This window comes from Bemisia tabaci, chromosome 4 (genome assembly GCF_918797505.1).
Source record: "Bemisia tabaci chromosome 4, PGI_BMITA_v3".
NCBI lineage: Eukaryota > Metazoa > Arthropoda > Insecta > Hemiptera > Aleyrodidae > Bemisia > Bemisia tabaci.
In genome coordinates this window covers 60,280,942-60,296,283 of record NC_092796.1, presented here as the reverse complement: position 1 = coordinate 60,296,283, position 15,342 = coordinate 60,280,942, and the positions used below count along the sequence as shown (strand labels likewise).

General features: G+C 34.9%; 2 protein-coding genes across 2 annotated transcripts in view; both read right to left on the bottom strand.

The window, feature by feature from the left end:
• Positions 1 to 1,432: 1,432 nt before the first annotated feature.
• LOC109031752 (uncharacterized) lies at positions 1,433 to 8,328 on the bottom strand. Its single transcript, XM_019043482.2, has 5 exons — positions 8,085 to 8,328; positions 6,522 to 7,057; positions 5,739 to 5,961; positions 5,015 to 5,215; positions 1,433 to 4,160 (listed from the first exon to the last, which is right to left on the bottom strand). Exons 1-5 carry the CDS (start codon positions 8,137 to 8,139, stop codon positions 4,024 to 4,026), a joined length of 1,152 nt encoding a protein of 383 aa, XP_018899027.2. The 5' UTR covers positions 8,140 to 8,328; the 3' UTR covers positions 1,433 to 4,023.
• A 1,496-nt stretch (positions 8,329 to 9,824) lies between these two features.
• The window catches only part of LOC109031737 (sodium/potassium-transporting ATPase subunit beta-2), a 28,274-nt gene continuing 22,756 nt past the window's right edge, over positions 9,825 to 15,342 (bottom strand). Inside the window, exon 7 of the mRNA XM_019043450.2 lies at positions 9,825 to 14,762. Within this exon, the coding sequence (XP_018898995.1) occupies positions 14,659 to 14,762 (104 nt within the window). The 3' untranslated portion in view covers positions 9,825 to 14,658. The remainder of the gene's footprint in view (positions 14,763 to 15,342) is intronic.

Sequence of the window (15,342 nt, the reverse complement as noted above, 5' to 3'; positions counted from 1 at the left end):
TGGAGCTCAGATTTTGGGGGACACTAATCTCTTTTGTAGCTTGCATAAAAAGCATATGGCATGACATGTTTTTTCAAAATTTTAAATGTTTGGGAAACCGTTATTCAAGAAAAGAAAAAACTAATGAAAATTTGCCAAATCATGCCATAGAAGAAAGATTCAATTTTTAAAAACCCAAAAAATACGTTGTTACTAATTCGCAACGTTATGCTACAGAGGGTTAAGAATCGGTCTGCTAAGGTCCTCAGCAACATCAGTCTGCTAACTTTGAAATTTTGTCACACATGTATTATTCAAAAAAGAAATCTTAGCTCTTTACTTGATATCAGAGATTACCTTCTTTGAGTACTGCAACGACCACCGTTTTACAATGGAGAAATTGAGCAGAGGGCTCACTGGGATGGTCGTCCTTCCTTCAGAGATAAACCCAATTCCATATAAGACGTAATTTTAAAACTTTACGACTTATACTCTTACATGGATTCAAGTATTATCACTGGAGGAGCAGTTGTGAGATATAATTGACGAAATACTCTGAAATTCACCCTTAAAGTGAAAATCCAAGTATTTGGACAATTATACCTGCTAAAATAGTGTGGGAGAGCACATTAGCAAACTGATCAAAAAATAAAAATTTAAAAATTCATGATTTTTACGCTTTTTACGATCGGGATTATTTCAAGTTAAGAATGACAAAGAAGTCTGGCGTTTTACAAATTTATTGATTGAAAATTTTAAGAATGTTGAAAAAGATAAAACATTGAAAATATTAGCGAAATTAAAATGTTAAAATGGTCTAAAAATGGAGAAGATTTCAGAGAGAGAAAGAAAAGTCTTTTGACGAGTCACCAAAGTTGTCCGGGGTTCCATGTTTCAAAAATCGTAAGTCCAGAGTCCAGAAATGAGAGAGAGTTCCAACCAGGCCGAGGCTCCTGGCCAAAATCCCCGTTCTCACCGAGCTCAAGCTCTTGGCAAGAATCAAAAGATCAATCCGATAAAAAGGAACGTTTTATCAAAAAATTACGAGAGACAGAAGCGGGTAATTAAGATTAAGAGTGAAGCTCTTATCTAGATATCTCAGTACATCAAAGCATACCATTTTTATAAATATTGCCAGCTGAAGTTGTAATGGTTTCTGTCCTACTCTTAAAATTGTGATCACTGAATGTATTTTACAGTCAGTGACGTGTCGTGCGCTGCAATATAATTGATTTGTCATTTGAACCAATGGAAAAAGATAGATTGTCACTGTGTTTGCAAGGCACACCTTCATAATCAATTTTTTTTTTCATGAGTTGAAAAGAGAAAATATCGGTAGCCCTTGAATCTCGCTTTGCCACTGCTCAATGTGCTTCCTCAAACTTAAATTCTGTCACAGCAAAAAAAAAATGATTTCTTTGAAAGGTGATTGATGAAAATTATAATTCAGATATGAAATAATAACTAGATAGATTTATTGTTTAATTGATTTTTAGGTATAATATCACAAAATATTCTTGATAATTGTCTTAATTCAAACATGAAAGGGGAAACAGTGGTTGAAAAAATTTGAGGACACTAATACTAAGGATAACATACATGGGCACATATAAAATGATAAAATACGATCAATCAAAATAATTTCAACTATAGAAAGCAGGTATCTTCTTTACTTCAATCCTTCCGTACAAATGAAGACATGAGTCTATTCTTGTTTTAGAAATTTTGGACGAAGACAAATTATTCTTAATTTTCAAAAAATAATTGATGGTAAAACTTAACATTTAAAAGAGTACCTGCGATAGAAATATAAAGGGAGAGAAAAAAAAAACTGTAAAAAAGAAGGAAGCAAAATATGATTAAAGAGGGGTAAATATCGAAAAATTAATGCCTTAGAGTAAAAACTGGTCTAACAAGACAAATAAAGGCACTGATGGACAATATAATGTCTTTAGTACGATTTACAATTGTGAAGTCGAAAGGGTTTCATGGGACGACTTTATTTCCTACATTGATTCTTTGTCAGTTTTGGGGCCTGTTGTTCTGGTTTTGGAGAGAAACTAATCCCCTGAACTCCAAATTGAGATTAGCTTCCCTTTCTTAAAATTAAAAAGTCTATTACTGAGAGTGTCAAAACCGTTTGACTTTTCAGTCATTAGAGATTTGAAAAGCATTGAATGGTGTAGATCGATGGAGAGACTCATTCGGTTCAAAGGTAGGTACCTTTTTCATACTTTTGAATTTAAACGGCCTTTCAATTTGACTTTGAAGGGACAGTTAGCGTCTTTCGCTTAAGAGAATCGCGGCCTCAAAAATGGCACAAATCCAACGAGGCAATTAAGACATCCATTCTTGCATGAGCCACTTTTTTGCTACAATAGCTGTTACAGCATCAACAATTTGGCTTTAATTTGACTTCAGAGCCATTCACAATCTCACTGAAAAAATTTCCTTCTTTCAATTATAACTGGATGAATACATTAGATGGGCCAATGATGCAGACCTGCTATCAATGTGACCTTAGTTCCAGAAAAATTACTCATACTGCTATAATTAACCACGTGGGAATATAATAAATGTCACCCGTCCATCTTATGTAAAATTATAGTTAAAGGGATGCCAAGCAAATCTGATACCAGCCAAACACTTAATTCGACTGTCTACATTTGACGAAATACGTTGAAAAATAAAGAATGGTCAAGGAAGATTTGAATGCTGTTTTAAACCATATTTAGACCGTAGTCTTACAAAACAAAATTACAGACCTTGCGGGAGACTGAAAACAGATGTCTTTATAAATACTGTCAAAATACTCCAACCTTGAACACTTAAATTTATAAAAGAGATTTGACTTACAATCAATGGTAACACTTCCTATTTCCTACCTATTTCTTCCATTACTATCCCTTTCCCATTCACTTCTTTTTCATCTTGCGTGAAATATCAGACTATGTATGCACTTGTAATAAAATAAAAAAATAAAGTAAAGTATAGGGGGAAAAAGTACATTATTTTACACATTGAACTTATGATCAAAACAAATTTTATGATTTACACATTAATTTCATCACACTGATGGGAAAACTGGATTTTGAAGTAAAAAAATAACAAAAAATTACTCGGAATCAGACCAAAACACTAAACACAAATTCAACAATGTTATTTTTGTCAAGTTCTCCCCATTTTAGGTATTCAAAAACATCTTTGGCACAACAGGGCACATCAGAGATATTGTGTAAGTTTTCCAGTCAAAATTTTTTTAAAACAGTATCTTCATTCTAAAATCTCCTGGTAGTTCTGATACATTTCGTACTTTCATATTACCGTAGATTTACTTTCTCTTATTCTCTGAAGGACAGATTCTGTCTTCATTGATGAGACCTTAATTTTTCCATATTTTTAAATCTGACGAAGTTCTTCAGAGATTTTTCAGATAAAGGCTCATCAACATTCTTGTACACTGAAAAACTCACGCAATCCCTTCCAAGTGTCATTATGTGCCTAGAAATTTTTCAATCCTTAAAAAAAGCTTCATATTTTATTTTTAGAATTTTAATTTTTTCAGTTGAAATCATTAAACTCTCTCTGACTTGACCGAGACATTTAGGAGAGTAAGTTGCAAAAAAAAAGATGAAATAGTATCTGAATATTATTGCTTATTTGTGTTTCAAAAGGGGGTTCCTACACAAAAATTGAAGGGAAAAGAACTAGAGATTCATGAACTGGAGAGAGTAAAAAAAGAGAGAAATCCATTGATGAATCAAGTTTTGTACGTTATTGAATACCACAGAATAATCATGCAAAATGCAATGATGGACTAACCGATTATACTAATGCAACTTGGAGTATTGCAAGAGCCATTTTACCATGACACACCTAATAAAAAATAAAACCGCTTTGGAGAGCTTTAGAAAAATTGAATGCCGAGAGAGAGGAATCGTAAAGGTGCTTATCACAGTTCAAGAGTTGGGGCGGGGATGATAGTTAACATCAGACTCCAGTATTTCAGACATAAAAACGTTTTTGGTTGTAAAACATGGTTTTTTAAACACTTCGGTAGCCTTGAGCAAATGGTCTACGTTGAGCGATCACGTAAGCAATTAGAACAGCAACCACCAAAGCAGCCAGGGCACATCCAACAACAATTGGTACTATATCGGGAGTGAGTTCACAATTCGTGGCTGAAAAAGTATAGAAAAAGGCAAATTAAAAAATAATGCAAAACCATGAAATAAATAAATAATAGTAATAATATAATAAAATAAACACGAAGGTTTGTTGCTTCACATGGTCATGGGCTGATTTATGTGAGTTCAGAGTGCCTGTAACATTTTACAACTTGAACTTAATGGAGTAGATAATTGCAATCTGAACTCTGTTACATTGTCACATGATGGAATATCTGTACCAAAAACTTTACATTGGACAAGGGTGTAGACTATGAGGAATCAAATTTTATAGAAATCCTATTTAAGGGTCCAGGGAAAAATAATTGGAAAAGGAAGAGCATTTTTGGCAGCTATTAAAGGCCAAAAGGCCAAAAATTGTGGTATGGCACCGTAGAAACTTTTATTATTCTAAACCAGAAAGCTCAATAAATGGTTCAAATTGTGAGGTAAGCAATAATTTTTACTTTGACAATGTGCTCGTTGTGATTTTGGAGCAATTCAAAACAATGCATGACATTCTTTGAAAAACATCCACAACTGTTTCAATATTAAGTGAAAAATGAAGCTCAGTTTGCTAAATATCTAAAATGTGTAGAAAAAGAAATGTGGTCAATTAATAACAGATTTGAATTAGTTGGAATGTCATCTCTTATTAAAGAGTGAACAGACATGGTTCCTTGATGTGTCAGTATCTTCTCCAACATATTGGACTTAGCAGGATCTATAAACTGACTAACTCTGTATACTACAGCCTTGCATGAGAACTGTGAAGCTGAATAAAAGAATTTTCAGGGAACTCAAAACTTTGAATTCTGAAACACCCAAGACTATATTTTTACTATGCACATTCACAGGAAGAAACTCACCAGGACTGAAGGCGAGATTGTTGGGTTTCTGAGCTTTGAAAGCTTCTACTTGCAACTGAGCAACATTGAGAGTTGCTGAGGTGACATTTGAGCCGGTAAGATTCTTTGGACTAAAATTCAAACTGAAACTGTTGACTTTCGAGCAGAAATATGATGTGCCTTTGTGAGTCGTTACAACTGAAGTGGCATTTGTGTGGAAATCTGAAAGGAGAGGAAAACAAAATTTAACTATTTTGACAAAATAAATTTAATCCATACCTTGTCTGCGGACCCAACACACCAAACAAACCAGAAAAATCATTGCAAGTTGCACTTTAATATCTAAATTAGGTTAGACAACAGTCAGAATTCACCATTAGAAAACTTGTAGAAATGAGTGAAAATCAGGAGCTTCCCCCAATCTCAAAAACAGTTTGTCCCACTTGATCTAAAATATTCTCATGAGTAAGGCCTCATTCTAGGGATTGAAAAACCCCCTTGCAAGCCCCAAATTCAAGGGCGCAAGAACGAGCCTTTTTTTACAAGGCTCTTCCCCAACAAACTCATCACTGAGTGCTTTTAATTGAAACCTACACACTGACACCTAAGTAACAGAGTTTTCTTACAACAGAATCAGATTATATTCTGGGCAGCATCCATTTGGGGTTTTGATAGTATGATTGTCTTGCAGAAGGGTTCTGAAAGCGGGCAAGAGAAAGAAAGAAAACAGTTAAAAACCACTCACGAATTTTTTCTTCGGTCTTGGTGATGACTTCCCCTTGAATACTGTCTAACTTCCAGGTCTGAGCTTTCTCGTCAGCCTTAAACGTGAATCTGATTGTGTCATTTTTCTTTGTCGCATTGGCAGATAAATTAGAGGGCCAGGTTAAGTTCAAGCTGCCTACAGTGCAATTTCCGCTGGCAACTGCATTCTTTGGAACAGCTATTACTTCCACTTCTTCTGTTGTCTGTAAAATATAAATTTGCGTCAGGTCATTCTCTTCAAATTGATTTAATAATTTGCAGATCAATTATGCACCATGTTGGGAGCTAAGTCAAAAAAACTGAAACTGCGGCCATATCTGTAGGAATGGAGGGCATTAATGTCACCATTTTCACAGATACCATTTCTTTAAAATTCTTGAGCCTTGAAGAATGTTTGTGCATAGTTTCAAACCTCTTTCACAATTTTTCAGTGAAATGAATTAAAAATCAAGGTAGGTCAAGTTATAATTAAAAACAGCAGATACTAGAGTTACATGGAGAGAACTAAACCCATATTTTCATTAGCCAGCTTTCTCACTTTTTCTTTTTTGTCAATTGAGCTAAGGATTTAATTCATTTCGAATTAAAAAGAGAGATTATATGATTTTCCCCTTACTTTTTGAGAAGTAACTACTTACAAGGTTTAGTTTTTTAATTCATGTTGAAAGAATCAAAATTACTTTACTTTTGGTTTATTCTGACCGTTTAGAATTTTCAAAAATTTTGTGGATAAAAGCACCAAGAAAACAGACAGAAAACTTACATTGGGCTTTTTAAGGCCAAAAGTCAACTTGATACTTCCAACCAGACGCGTACAAATTGAAGAGGTTGTGTAATTTACTTTCCAGTCTCCGACTTCATCAACAATTGGTGCCGATGTTGGGGCGACTGTTGTTGTAGCAGGTGAAGTGTGAGGAGTTGAGGGGGCAGTGGGGGTGTGAGTAGGAGAGGTAGTGGTGGGGGGTTTAGGCGTTTTGGGGGTAGTGGGGGTTTTAGGCGTTGTAGGGGTAGGGGGAGTTTCAGGCGTTGCAGGGGTAGTGGGGGGTTTAGGCGTGTTAGGAGACGAAGGAGAAGTATGAGGGGTTGGGGGAGTTGATGGAGAAGAGTGAGATGTTGAGGCTGAATCAGTGGTAGGAACTACGATCGTAATAGGGTCAACTGAACTAACGGCTCCCTTTTTTGGTGACTTAGGCAGTACAAAACTCTCAGATATGTGTGGTTTCTCGGTCGATGCCAATTCTCCCTTGTGGTCAACCACCGTTTCCTTATTGCTTGTTCCTTTTGTTACGCTACCAAGCTCTGCAAAAATACACACAAATTGATGTCAGTTAAAAAAGAATAATTATTAATGAAAGCAAAAACCATTGATTTTCTGACTCAAATGGTCGGCTGAATTGAATTAACTCATTGAGGTTGCTTTGAGATCAGAGCTGATCCTGGCAAGAAGGCTTTTACAGAGAAAAGAGTCATGAAAACCTTGCCCGACCTGGGCCACTTTATCGCCCCCCAAGACAATCTCAATCTTGAATGGAAAGAAAATACCCACAGGGGTAAGAGCTTACAGTTGAATGCATGAAGTACAAGAGTTGCTTCAGCGAATGATTGTGAAAAACAAAGCAAAATCGGAGAAAACAAAGATAAAAAAAATTGCTCTGAGTGGGAACATTGGACCCCTTCAGCTGGGCAAGGGTTGGAACAGTAACATCTTCTTTACCTAATTTGATGCTTTCCTTGGGTCTTGAGAAGATTAGGAGAAGTATCTACCTAAACAGAGATGGCAACCCTTCAGCTACACAATCATTATCGGTGTCATAATGATGGACAATCTTAGAGACTGCATTCGATTGCGCAGCATGAAATTGAAATGACAGAAAGACTACTCTCAGTCGCCGAAGCATACATAAGCAAGGAGATGCTTAAGGGCAAAAAATGCTAGGCATTGTAGAGATGAATTTCTAATTGACTGTCAGACAAGTCAAAAGCGGAAACATAGGCTAGGGCACCTTCTTTTGCTTAGCAGCCGTTTTAATTTTGAAAAGGTACCCTCCTTGATAAGACGTTCCTGCTCATTCTTATCTGAGAACTCATTCCGAAAACTCATCCGAACCCATGAGGACAAAGAGCGAATACTGCATTAAAACTTAAGTTGATAAGAGGACCTAGGATCAAAATCTGCATTGAGCTTGAGTGGCAAAATCCTCTGAAAGTACTCAAATAGTTTAAATGTACATGAAGGTCCTTGGGCCTGAGTCTCCAGACGAGACGGCAAGCAACCCCTGCAGGACAAAAGATCGGCTTATCAAACATTTATCAAGGGCCTACTTACCACTGCAACGACATAAGGAGATGAAAAGAAGGAGGGCTGAAGCTTTGAGCTGCATTGTGAAAACTGCAATTCACCACTGCTGAAAAGTTATCGAGAAACCACCGGACGTCGACTCCCTCTCCACGAAGGAAAATCACAAACTGTCTGACGAGAAAAAGGCTTCCTCGACTTTGGATCCAGAAATCGTAGCAATGATATGATTGAATGACTAATCGTAACGCAAGAGATAAGACGAAGACTAATAAAATCAGAACAATAATAACAACAGACAACAGATTACTCAGCTGAGGAGGCCATCTTGTTAACGTCACTGAAAGTATGTTCCGTGATTGGTTATGTTTATTGATGTACGTAGGCTGAATACAATTCTATCCACGCTGTTGCCGTTTTGCCGTGTATTTTATTTTGCCTCCCGGACCGGACATTATCGCATCTTCTTTTCTGACTAGCTTTGATAAAATTCGCGATTTCTGAAAAACTAGTGAACGTGTTTCTAATAATTTGATCGGAAATATTTTTCGAAATTTTTTTTGGGGAACTTGCTGAAAATTTCAAGAGCAAATATTGATTGGCCCGAAATTCCTGACCCCCTCCTCCCTCTCCCAAAATAAGTCGTAGTTCCGATTTTCAATTTTTCAATATTAACATTTTTTATTTCAATTGTTCAAACAACACTCTCTCAGGAAGAGTATAACAAGTGCGACGGTTGTTACCGCCTTGATCAATACAACTATTCGTGCTCTATGGACACGCGTGTTGCATATCGAAAAATGGAAGGCACTTCGGTCACTCTACTTTGCAGCCTTTTGCGCGCTGCTGTTATGACTTACGAGTAAGTGACAAGATGAAATTCTATGATGAAAACTAAGGCAAAAGGACAGGATAGGATATTTTTGCACAGTTTGCATATCAGGATACTATATCTCACCGTCATACCGATTTGGGACAGCGAGCACACTGCGCTAGAATGGTGCATTGGCTATAATGACCGAAGCGCCTTCAATGTTTAATACGCAACACGGAAGATCATAGAGGACGAATAGTTGCGTCAAGGCGTTGTTACCGATATCATGGTCATGCTCGATTATCATTGCTGATAAGAAAAACGTCGTATGAACACTCGAGCGTTGCCAAATTTCCTTCGATTAAATATGAATTTCTTGGAAAATTTGGAAGTATTTATTTCCAATTTTTAAAGTTCTGCACAAATTAGTCTAACGATTCTGTCAATTTCAGACAGATTCCTGACTGTCCTCAAAATATAATGTTTTATCAGAGGGAATTTGGATGTATTCCACAATACTTTTTAGAATGCAATACTTAAAGTGCAGTGCAGTTTATACATGAGAATTATTTTGAAAAAATGATTTATTACCGACCTTCCTTCACTTATTTCTTAAAAGAGAGAAAACTTCTGAATATTTTAAAAGATTGAGCACCCTGTAAGTCACGTTTAAAATTAATGGTAGGTATTTACAATCAAGTCCAGTTTATTTACTTAAAGTAAAATTTTGACGAGACAAATTTCACCCAAAAAAGAACCCATAACTTTCTTCGAAATGCGTTCACTAACATTCATCTCTGGTTGGATGATTTAGCACAAGGTGCTAATTCCAAAATTTGAGGGGGCAGGCTGCCACACCTTGAGCTATTTCTCTGCGCACCTAAGAACTATTTTTTGAAACGGATGATTCCATTGATTTGCTCCAACGGATGGAATTAATAAAAAACCATTCAAAATATGTGGTCATCATTTTTTTTATTTTTGTTACAACAGTTTATACAGATTCATAACTGACAAAAATGAAAAATGAAATTTTGAAGTAGACTATCTGTTTACTTTTCCTTTTTCTTCCGGCTACAACCTTCCTGGTTATTTTAGGAAAAATCAATAAAATAAAATGTCACAATAGAAAATGTAATACTAAATACATTTTAAAAAAAGAGGAAAATAAATAAAAGGATAAGGATAGACAAAAAAGAGAGAACAGAGGCCTGTTATAATTACGTAGGTCATTTCAAGGCAAAAAGGATATTTAAACAGGTTACAATTGTAACTGGACTCAATTTTGATTCAGGAACCAATGAATTAAGTGAACTAAACATTTAACAGACTCGTAGGCCAAGCACAAGTAACAAGAATTTTAAATGAGAGAGGAAACTGGGCGTTTTATCATTTTTCTAAGAAATTACTTTAATTATACACTTAAAATAATGAAAAAATATTACGGTCAAAAAGGAAACAAGGATGGACTACTAATAGGATGGTTGAACAAAGAACAAGGGTACGGAAACAAACTAAAATTGCGGCAGCTTCAAAGCGATTAATAGAGTCTATGTCTAGAATGGATAATACGATTAAAATCAATATAATGTTTAATTTTATTTAATTATCTACGTGTAATTTCCCTATGACTAGTTGTGAGAACAATACAAGAACAGCTGATTTGATCGATGACTTTCCAAGTCTTTAAAATATTAACAAATATAACAAAAAAATCTGGTGTCGCAATTGCGACAAGATTTCAAGTTGGAACTTATTTTGCACTCCTAATTTTGGTAAGGAAAACATGTGGTTTCTTCTAAACATTGATTGTTCTTTTATCATTATAAGCATGGGAAGTAGAGATTGACTAACGGAAAATAATGCAAACTCTAAAAACAAATAAGGAGCTGCCGGGAAATCAGAACTATAAAGCAGATCATTTCTTCTATCAAGGTTTAACTTAAAATCAACATCAAAAATAAAATAGAAGGAGAACGCTTACGCTCATAGTGTCAACAAGTTTAAGCTGGACACTCACTAAAAAGAATAAACTTGCCAATTGCAAAAAGTTCTACATGGAATTAAACAGCTTGAGCTATGAAATGTTATGAATATACTTTGACTTTTGAGGATACTTCCGAATTCATGTTGAAAAGATCTTGTTGTTGCATCAAGGGAAAGAAGAAAGGAGAAGAGAGAAAAATCAAAAAATTCATAAAAGAACCCGACTCATCACAGGTAAAAATTAAGTTTTCACGAAATGGAGCTAGATAATCATTTCTTTAAAAATAATTAAAGTCCAAGAGATGTCTGAATAACAATGTGTGAATTACTTCATTATAGAATCACATTGTTTTTTTTAAATCCAAATTAAGAACTTCGGCCTCCACTCATGGCTAATAAATTGTACTTCTAAGACAACTGTTATTTTAGTTTTAAAAGCACAATAGCAGTTTGGGTGCATTGCAGAAAGTTTCTGAGATAAGAGGTGCTTAAAAAAATTTTACACGCGAGTAGCAAGGATGAAGAGAGAATATGCCCAGAGGATACCTTTGTTTGCTCTCTAGCTAACGAGCCGGCGACCATTTGGAAACTTGGCACATTGTTTTAAAGCCCTGTGGAACTGAAAAAAGACCAACCTCTGTGGGAGCTTGTCATTTTGCCGGATAAAATTGCCTGCGGTTCTCAATTTAATTTAGCAAGCGCAAATCAAGGTAGAGCTTAGATTTGACAAGAGAGATTAGCCGGTACTGAGATGAAGATTCATTGGTCATAAAGTTAAAATTAAAGAATCTAACCTACAGAATATTATGCAAAGGGTTACCTAACTATTGAGCAAGAAGGAACAAGAGTCTACATATATGGTACACCGAGTTTTTATGCTGTGGCGCCGCCTAAAGTATAGGTTTAATATCCTGGACAATCCCCTCAGGCAATACTGCATTGATTTGTAAAGTTACCGAGCACAGTCGAGAAACACCTAGACAAAAAGTCACCTCTCAACAAATGACGCAAGATAAATGTCATGCAGCATGCATCTTATTCCAAAACCTTGGTAAATTCTCACACCGTAAAATATTTTTAAGAATACACTGCACCCTGTTCATGCCTGCAAAAAACAAAACTTAAGTCTACTTGACTAGTTCGTTGTGGGTGCAAAACCCGACTTAGTTTTTCATACTCATCGTGTTTGTTCTTCAATTCTTGTGGACTTATTCACCTATCAGATGCTTGAGAGGTTAGAGAAAAATATTAATGAATAAAAAGTGATGAAAAAGGAGAAAGAGAGACAAAGATAGAGAAGATGTGAAAAAAAGAGGGTGAAAAGCATTCAACAAGCAACTCAAATATGCCACAGAGTAGAGCTCAAAACTTTCATTTTGAGATTTTTTTTTAATAAATAAAATTACTTAGATAAAGAGAGAAGAAAACAAATTTGGAAGCGCAAAAAAGTTTTGAAATCTGCATTTAATGAGAATTTTTCGAAACCAACAATGCTTGAGATCATTAGAATATGTAACTGGAAAATTGCCATTAGAAGCTGAAGTATGCGGTGGATAACAAGAATAAATTCTCATCAATGAAAAGCAATGAATTTTTTGATGAAGTACACCACTTTTTTTGGTACTGCCTTGAAAAAAGTCGAACTTTTTATCAGGCTAATATGAAGTTATTGAGCACTGAAAAAGACGTACTTCCTCGGTATGGAATTATTTTGATTTATTCTCGCAAAAGTTATGCAGCACCTTGGGGAAATCTTTTTTAAAAGAACTGATTTATTTTTTCATACGATTATTTAAATATTGGTCAGAAGCTTATAAAGCATTTTGATGAAACTCAACGCAACATTTTCCCTTAATCATAGGCTATTCAAAAACATAAACATGAGAAGTAAAATTTTAAAGTTTTTTCAACTGAAAATATGCCCTGCTTGACCAATGGTAATACTCTCAACTGAAATACTTTGTTTAAGAGGTGAGTAAGTTTCAAATGAGTTTTGCCATGCTATCATGAGAAACTGCAATATTTTGGCAGTCAATGTCTGTAAGGTCAGCTATTAAAGCCTTTCGTTACATTATGCTGTATAGTGGTCTACTACACCCAAATACTCTCCTTTTTCATAATTTCTACATGAAATACCACACGCAATCAAAGAAGGTTAAATAGTTTCTTTGCCATATTTTACTGATACAATTTTCACTATACGCGTCTCAGCAAAGGTAGAAAAATTGAAGCAGTTTTTACCTTGTTTTATTCATAGACAGTTTTATATAATACAGTAAAAAATCATTTTGACCACAAACTGTGAGCTGCAAAAATTCACCAAGACTTAAAAATTACGTAACAATGTAAGAAATAAAATAAACAGGACAAAGAATGGCTAAAAACCAATAAATTTAGCGAAATAGCATGAACCGTGAGAGTAAAAATGCACAATATCTCTTAAGAGCATATGCAAGTTTTCACACTACTGATTTTTAACCACATTCCCATACGAAAAAAAATTTCTTGCTAAAACAATCAATTACCTAAATATGGTGGATGAAAAACAGCTGAAATATCAAATCACATTGCTCAAAAATGAACAAAAAAAGAGAGAAAGTGAAATGATTCCACAACGAAAGTTGAACTTGATTACAACATGTACAATTGTACAGTATTCACAGACAGAGGTCACCTTTGAAATCTTAGACTGATGAACCATCAATCCATCAATCAATCAATCAATAAAAATATAAAAATGGAATAAAAGCAACAATTAATTAAATACTAATTCATCCATTTAAATTAATTAATTCATTATTAAGTCATTAATCAATTCATCCGTTAAAACTAAGCTAATCCAAAGTATGTTACTTTATCAACAGGAGATCTATTTTCTTCTCAAAGGACTGAACTAAGGATAACTTTCAGTAACTGAGTCGCTAGGAAAGGAAATTTAACGGACCCAGTTTGCCATTTGCGAGGGAGTTTTTCAATATCGATTTCAAATGAAGGGTAAAAAACCAGGTCCACACATTTTAGAAAATGGAGAGTTATCATAGTAACTATAAACATACCAGTCTAGTTTTCGGCAAATGGTAAACTGCACTATATTTTGATATTCTTTTAAAAATACCAAAGCTGCTAGGCACAGACATAATATGAACAAAAACACCAAGATTTTTCTTCAATGTGCATAACCAACTTTGATACATTGATCAGTCAAAAGTTACATTTTAACTAGTGACTTTTTTGAACCTTTGACATCTATTAAGGTACCCCTTTTTTTGGCAATGCAAATATATGAGCTGAAATGCTGATGATTATAAGCCTTCGTAAGATTTATTTCAGAATTAATCTCTTGACATTCTGAATTTTAAAATTTTCACAACTGAAAAAAATTGGTCTTATTTTCGTTTTATTTGTATAAATACAGATGAGACAAGAAAAGACAAGAAAATATGACTGTTAGGCTCTTTTTAACACTCACAAAGAGGTCAACTCAACTGTGATTACAGTTTTGAATTTTGAATCCCAACATTTGTATGAATTTGTTCTGGTTTAAAAAAAAATGCTCCCCTTTTCTCACTTATTTGTCAAGATGGTTAAATATGAAACACTATTTGAGAAAGCATCTAATAAAATGGAGTTAAAATTACTTATCTTAGAAACTCCAAATTAATGAACTGTAAATTTAATTTATTACGAGAGAGTTGAAGTGTTCGTTTTACCCATTTTGTGCGTCGGATTGGAGGCGACTGAAAATTAGCAAACTCAGCTCAGTTTTGAGAGTGATAACGGTACAATGTCACTTAGCTTCTGAATTTAATCTATCATCAATTCAAAATGAACTGATCCTCGCCTCTCGTGACGATCATGATGAATATTTTGAGCCCATGCTTTGCACTCTATGTTTATCAAAACTCCACCTGTAACAATAAAAAGTAGATTAGAGCAATGACAGGTTTTAGGTGGCTACATACCAGCCGCTACAAAGGGAAATTCAAACTACATATAAGTTGTAAAAGTGGGAAACTTATCTATGAAAATATTTAGGTGTGGGCATAGTTTCCGAGAACTAACCCTTGAAGCTGCTTAGGGCTCCGCGGAGGACTAAAAATCTCACTTCCAAACTGTTCCTCCCTATTCCAAATATCCAAATGATAGGGTACCCATTTAAAAATAAGTTTTTGAGGTCATCCCAATGACCATCGAGACACATGGACAATGAAACTGCAGGAATTTGTAAATTGCAATGCTGCAGACTTCCTGTTGTACTTTATCATTTAAATGAAAAATCAATCAACGCTATTCATTAAAAACTTCCCTGATTTTGCTTTTCTATGCGAAGAATATTCTTTGAAAATGTCAAGCAATGGCGTTGTCGCTTGTTCTCTGTTGTTAAAATAAAATAAGAGCTGAGATTTTGAAACACCGCAAACTAGATATGCATTCCTGCAGTTTTACCCTTGATATCAGAATTACAATTTCTCTGTAAAGTGTATACAT